Raw genomic sequence first — 6897 nt, forward strand, 5'->3', positions numbered from 1 at the left:
GTAGCCCAAGCTTTCTTGCAGAAAAAATTAATAATAGATGCAAAATCCTTATGCTCCATCAGTGACCACGTCATATAAAAAGATCTACAAGAAAACTCCCATAAAATGGACCCATTGTGGGAAATGTATATGATTGTAAGAAAGAAATACAAAAGGCTGAGATGAGAAAGTAGAGAGAGATTAAAATTCATATCACTAGAGAAACCGTCCACAATGATGAGATCACAGTTCCAATGAATTATCAGAGTTAACATATGAATAATTTTCATATTATTCTCAAAGTATAAGAGATAGCTAGTATACATCAACCTAGACACCAAAACTTGAAAAATTACACAGTAAATATACTGTGTATTTCACAATGACACTATTTTAAAAAACATCTACTGTGTCTAACATTGCTTAGATCAACTCCAAAATTCTCACAATCATAATAATTAGAATGTCTTATCTAGGATGAAAGAATAAAAGCTTGTATACTAAAGAATGTATTATAAGCTGATTATGTAGGAATGCACTAAACATGGAAGATAGAAAGAAATGCAAATATAAACAAAAATGGACAACCACATTTTTTGACTATGGTAGCATGATGTACACCTGTTGGCTTCTTGTGCCTAATTGGAGGATTTTCAGTTGGGTGGTAAATGGTAGAAAAGAGGGAAAGAATCTGAATTATAACATGTGGCTGATGAGAAAAATGTAGATCTTGTGCAAGTCAGTAAGATCCTTTGGTCAGAGTCCTAGAAAAAGAAAATACAGAATATGTGACATCACTTGTCCTGCTGAGAAAGAAATTGTGGGTTGCCCAGAAATAAGACTTATAAAGTCTATATGATATCAATATAAACAGATGAAAAGTGAAAGGTATATCAAAACAATTAAGTTTTGTCAATCATCTGTACCCCACCCCACCCCAAAAAAAAACTATTTCCTATCCTAAATTGACCCCATTTGACTGAATTAGTCAAATCAACTAGTGTATCTGCTATTTTTTAAAACAGTCTGACCATTTTCTTATTTAATCACTCACAAGCCTTCCTATTATGACCTCCCTGTTCTGGAATGGAAAATTATATTTGATAAAAAGATTTACTGAGTTAGAAGAGTTCCTGAGCCTCCTGAGTTTTCTCATCTATAAAACAAAGGATACCCTTAATCCTTCATTTCAATATAGGTGAGTGGAATTGATAGCTTCTGGAGTCTCTTTCAGTTCTAAATTTATGAATCCTCTGAATCCTATTAATTCATTTCCACAAGAATAAGGTATGAGGAAGGAGTTGCAGCATAGGGAAGATTCTATGAAAAGCCTGCATCTTCCCTTTTTTGAAGGAAGAGACAAGACATAATCTTTTTGCAACTGAATACCTAGCCCCACAGTTGGTACCTAAATGTTTTAGTAAAACAAGGGAAGGCAGATGTTCAAAGATTTCTGTAATCACATTAAAGTCATAGAATTTTAATGGCAATGAAGCATATTAATCAATCTTCTCTAAGTCACTGAAGTTCTCTCCTCTTGCTCACCTTCACTGTTCCTCCACCATCACCAATTATTCTTTTGGTTGTACCTCTCCTGGGGTTTCTGTATAGATTTTAACAATGTTAATTGTTTGACAATCTTCTAAGAATGGTACTTTACAGACAATAATAACTGAATACATAAAAATTCTTGTTTGTTTTTATATAAGATTTTTCGTCTTTAGGGGTTAATCTACATGCCTATTATAAATTACTCAGGAACTGAGCTATGACTAACAATAGATGGATGAGTGTGGCAGGACAGTTGAAGGATAATCTGTCACCTCTAATTTATAATTTTTCATCTATGGTTATCCTTCTCAAAACATTACTAATGAGGCTGTGTTAATCAAATGCAATTCATTCACTCTGAGCTTTGAAGGGAAAAAAAAATGAAGATAGAGAGAAATGCATCTTTAGCTTTCATCATAAAAGAAAAAGTTACCATGGTTGTTTAAATTAATTATCTTTTAAAAGAATGAACTCCTCACTAATAAAAAGAGAAATGCAAATAGAAACAACTCTGGAATTTCATTTCACACCCAGCAAATTGGAAAAGATAACAAAAGATGTGAAATGATTGTTATAAGGTTTATGGGAAGTCAATAAATAAATATTAATTAACTGACTGTTCTATGACAGGTACTGAACCAAGATCCATGGAGAGGCAAAAAATAATCAATTCTCTCAAGAAGCTCCCTCTCTATTGGAGAGGCAGGTATAGTCTGAACTATAAACAAAATTCTTTGGAAGTCAGGATTAGGTGGTTGTTTTTTTTTCCTTTAAAAAAAAAAAAAAAAAGGAACATTCTTGAAATTTAATTGGCTCCAGGGACTAAAAAGCTCTTTTCTTTAATGTAGCTTCCTGGTGGCATAGGTACAAAAGCCAGGTCATGAAAAGACAAAGATTCCTTCCTTAGGAATCTGATTAGCAGACTAGCATGGCAAACAGAGTCAGGAAAGCCATGCAAAGCCAAATAAATCAATGTTATATCCTTATTGCATTATTCACACACACACACACTTTATGACAAAGTAACCATTCTATTGATAATGCTAAAATGTTCTAATAGTTAGTAGGGATGGTAAAATCAAGTGAGAGCTTTTTAAGAGTGGGAAAAGATATGTGATCATGAAATATGTTTAGAATAATCTCACATAGTTAACCTTTTTAATTGTTTGCTGTTTTAGGGAAGAGAAATGGGAGAGGAGAGTTAGAAAGATTTGGAACACAAGGTTTTATGAAGGTGAATGTCAAAACTATATATGTATTTAGAAAAATGAAATACCATAGAAACCATTAACTTGAAAATAAAAAAATAAAAACAAAAAGATATATGCCCATGTTTGAAAGCAAAAGGAGCCAGCTAGTAGGAAACACTGAAGATTAGAGAGATAAAACAGGGATGATAAGGAGAAAATCTTGGGAGAAAATCAGAGGAGGTTGGCAAAAGTGCCCTTACACTTGAGCAAGTTGCTTTGCCCTGGACCCAAGCCTCAGAAATGCCTGAATTTTGAAGAATCAAGCTCATCACAGGCACAAAAAAAAAAAAAAGATAAAAATGAAATAAGAATAAAGTAAAATATTTGTGAATGATTTACATAAACAAGCGTTTATTTATATGAAATATGGGAATATCTAAATATACCTAAACCAGCCAAATGTCATGAATTAGAAGGAAAAGCTAGGTGGTGCAGTGGATAGGAGTGCCAGGATAGATCAGGAACATTCATTTTCCTGAGACCAAATGTGGCCTCAGATACTTATTATAGTTGCATGACTTTAGAAAAGTCACTTATCCCTGTTCGCCTCAGTTTCCTCATCTGTAAAATGAGCTAGAGAAGGAAATGGCAAACTATTATCTCTGTCAAGAAAACCCCAAATAAGATCAAAAAGAGTCACACACAATTGAAACAAGTGAACAACAACAAAAACAACAGAAGGAACAGTTCCAGATCCCTGGATAGTAACTAATTCACTCAACGTGTTCCCGAACAATATTTCCACTTGCTCCACATTTTCAAATCAATTGAGTGTTCATAGATCTTATTGTTAAAGTCAATTTCAAAGCACATATTGTTGGTTGAATACAATATCATGGATGATAAATTTAATGATGAAAATGGGCACTTATAATATGTACAACAATGACTTGTGAATAAGAACATTATGCATTGTTACAAGATAGCGCTTAATAACAAAAATAGTGTGATTATCAATGCTGATTTCAGTTAGGCGCAATCAAAACGTACAAGTACACATAGCAGTGACAATAATATTCTGCTATTCCGATCTGAATTAAAAATCAAAACATCATTGATGAATTTAAGGGTTTTCTTTCAAAATTTCACATATATTTCGGATTTATGAGGAGAAAGTATTTTTAGTGTAGATTTGGAATGTTATTTAAATAATTGTGCTACTGGCATTATCTTTTCTGATAACCATTTCTGAAGGCCTATATTTACTGTTTAGAATTTCCAATATTTTTCATTAATTACCTACCAATTCTCAGTACTTTAACCTAAATTCTTGCTAATTCACGAAATAACCCATTATTTCATCAAATTTGTTTCTAAAATTTATTGTAATAATTCATATTATAGCGTAACGATAATCAACTTAAATTTTAAATTTTCATGTCTCCCATTTACAGAAGCGTCAGAGTAGACAGACTCCCTTCCGCAGTGCCGCGCATGCGCAGAAGTGCCAGCTTGATTCTGCAGAAGTGCCAGATTGGTTGCGCAGAGGTGCCAGATTGATTCGGCAGAAATGAAGTCGCTACTGGCCTTGTGTGCTTTGCAGGTGACCCAGCACCAGGCATCGGCTTGCCGGGCTCTGGCCTCCCTGCCTCGGGAACTGTACCCAGCCTTATTCCGGGCCGCCTTCATGAACGGCAGAACCGCTGTGCTGCAGGCGCTAGTGCAGACGTGGCCCTTCCCGTGTCTCAGCTTCCGGCAGCTGCTCCCCCAGCCCAATCAGATGGGCTGGCCCGAGAAACCCAGCAAGGAGAGCGTACAAGCCGTGATCTTGGCGCTTCTCGCGTCGCCGCGGAGAAAGCCTTATCTTCGAGTGTTGGATATAACTGGTTTCCTGGACGCCAGCTGCGGACAGGACCCCACGACCATGAGTATGTGGGCTCGCTCTGTGGTGGTGGCAAGGACTTGCCTCAGTGCCCAGACTCAGGCCAAGGCAGCTCTACGTTTAGCCAAACGCCGCAAGCTGGAGCGTCCTATCCCAGTGCCTACTCCTGTGGAAGTGCACACTGATCTGCTAGTGAACCGAACTTCCTACAACGTCCTGAAGGAGGCTCTCGTGACGAGCATTCGTGGCCCCCTTCGCCTTCGCTGCAGGGACCTTTGGGCTGAGGAGCTGTCAGGTCCTAGCACCGTATCTCTCTTGGAGCTGCTGGATCCATCGTACCTGCGCCAGATAGACCTACGCTTCAACAACTTGGGACTCTCGGGTCTGTGTATGGTCGTACCCCATATGGTCAAATTCACTCACCTGTTGAGCCTGAAGCTACAATACAGTAATATGGACGTGCGGAGGCTCTCCACTGAAGCCGAGAGCAGCTTCCAACGCTTTGTTTCTGCGATTGGACAGCTGAATTGCCTCAAGGAACTCAACATGGGCTCCTCGCGCCTCTCTGGCCGCCTTCATCAGCTGCTCGGCAGTCTACAGGGCCCTCTGGAAAGCCTGGAACTTCCCTTCTGTGCCCTTCTTTCTGGGGATTTGAGTTATTTGGCACAAAGCCCCCATGCTACCCATCTCAAGAAGCTAGATCTCAGTGGCAATAAACTGTCTGGTGACCTCCTGGATCCCTTTCAGAAGCTACTGAAGGAAGCCTCAGCTTCCCTGCTTTGTCTGGATATTACAGAGTGCCAGCTCATGGACGTCCATCTCGCCAGTACCTTGCCCACCCTATGCTCCTGTATCCATCTCCGTTATCTTGGTCTCTATGGCAACCCTATTGCTAGCGCTGGACTGAAAACCTTGCTGCAACACTTACAGGCCTTGCCTGAGCTTCAGCTGGTGGTACACCCAGTCCCTGTGGATTGTTATAATAACCTGCCCTGGCCACCATCTTCAGCCAGTCTCCTAGAGGGTTCTGTGGATGAAGAGAAGCTTGCCAGCGTGCAGGCCGAATTGCAGCAGCTGATAGAGGACATAGATCGCCGTGACGTGCTGTGGACCATGGACATCTACGGCCACAACAGCTTTGACTACTTCAGCCTGTAGAATAGGCATATATATTTTGAAGGGGGGAAGATTACGGGAAGAGAGAGTCAGTATTCCTCTGCTTTGCTATTGATGCAAGATCATCCCAAGGCGGTGAGTCTCTCTTGCTCTGAATTTTACCAGAACCAGAATGGGCTGTCTACTTAGAATGTGCTCCTAGACGGGTTGTGTGTAGATGGGTTGTGTGTTGAGGGTTATAGATTTTTCTCTGTCCCTGTTCATGATGGATATCACAGAGTTGCTTTTCTAGGGCCTGAAGTTCAACTTTCAAGGTAGGGGGGCCCTTTTCCTGGGGTGGGTATTTATTTGTAATTCTAGAACCCATGAGTCATTGTATAAAACCTGAATTTTTTTGGTCCCTCCCTAAGTGTTCTTCCCGACCCCATCAGTCTACCCCATCACCTGTCACAGACGATCACAGCAAGAAGAATAAAGGGAATACCAATATAAAAAATTTAAAAAATAAAGAAGGGACAGACTGACAGTTGCTTATCAAAGTGTATGTGCTATTTCATTATATGGTATAGAGTGGTATTTTCTATTACATAAATCTTTATATAAGAAGACTAGTTAGTTACTGTGGAATAGTTTGATTTTTCCCTTTTTTGTTTTTATGTCTGATTTAAATTGTTGTCAACAATAGAGGGAGAGGAAAAACAAGGTGCATATCAAGTTGTGATAGCAAAATGTCAACAATTGAAATGTAAGTTTCATTAATTGTGTTGTCTCAAATTACAATTTTGATTTTATTTTGTATATTTAATACAAAGTGGTATCGAAATGTAAGTTCAATTAAATTGTGTTGTCTCAAATTACAATTTTGATGTATTTTGTATATTTAATACAAGGTGGTATTGAAATGTAAGTTTCAATAAATTGTGTTGTCTCAATTACAGTTTTGATGTATTTTGTATATTTAATACAAAGTGGTAAATAATGTCAACACTAAAAAGGCAGTGGACTTTATATTGACTACCAAAGATTGATGGCCTGGAATTTGCTGGAGAAGCACATCACAGAGAGCTCATTAGTAATAATGAGTAATACAAAGTAATTTTGAGAAAGAATAATTGTATCTGAGATTTCAAAAAAGACACTATAAAAATGTAAAAATATTAACATTCTTTCCTCTGATTT

The 6897-nt window shown here is 38.1% G+C and overlaps 1 protein-coding gene across 1 annotated transcript; it reads left to right on the forward strand.

Annotated features, from left to right (window-relative positions):
• Positions 1 to 3117: 3117 nt before the first annotated feature.
• Positions 3118 to 6667, forward strand: LOC127561930 (leucine-rich repeat-containing protein 14-like). Its single transcript, XM_051997297.1, has one exon. The coding sequence runs from the start codon at positions 4291 to 4293 to the stop codon at positions 5758 to 5760; it is 1470 nt and encodes a 489-aa protein (XP_051853257.1). The 5' UTR covers positions 3118 to 4290; the 3' UTR covers positions 5761 to 6667.
• Positions 6668 to 6897: the final 230 nt, after the last annotated feature.

This window comes from Antechinus flavipes, chromosome 4 (assembly GCF_016432865.1).
Source record: "Antechinus flavipes isolate AdamAnt ecotype Samford, QLD, Australia chromosome 4, AdamAnt_v2, whole genome shotgun sequence".
NCBI classification, from domain to species: Eukaryota; Metazoa; Chordata; class Mammalia; order Dasyuromorphia; family Dasyuridae; genus Antechinus; species Antechinus flavipes.

Excerpts from the sequence above, each read along its gene's own strand:
- LOC127561930 (XM_051997297.1), top strand. The coding sequence starts at position 4,291 with ATGAAGTCGCTACTGGCCTTGTGTGCTTTGCAGGTGACCCAGCACCAG.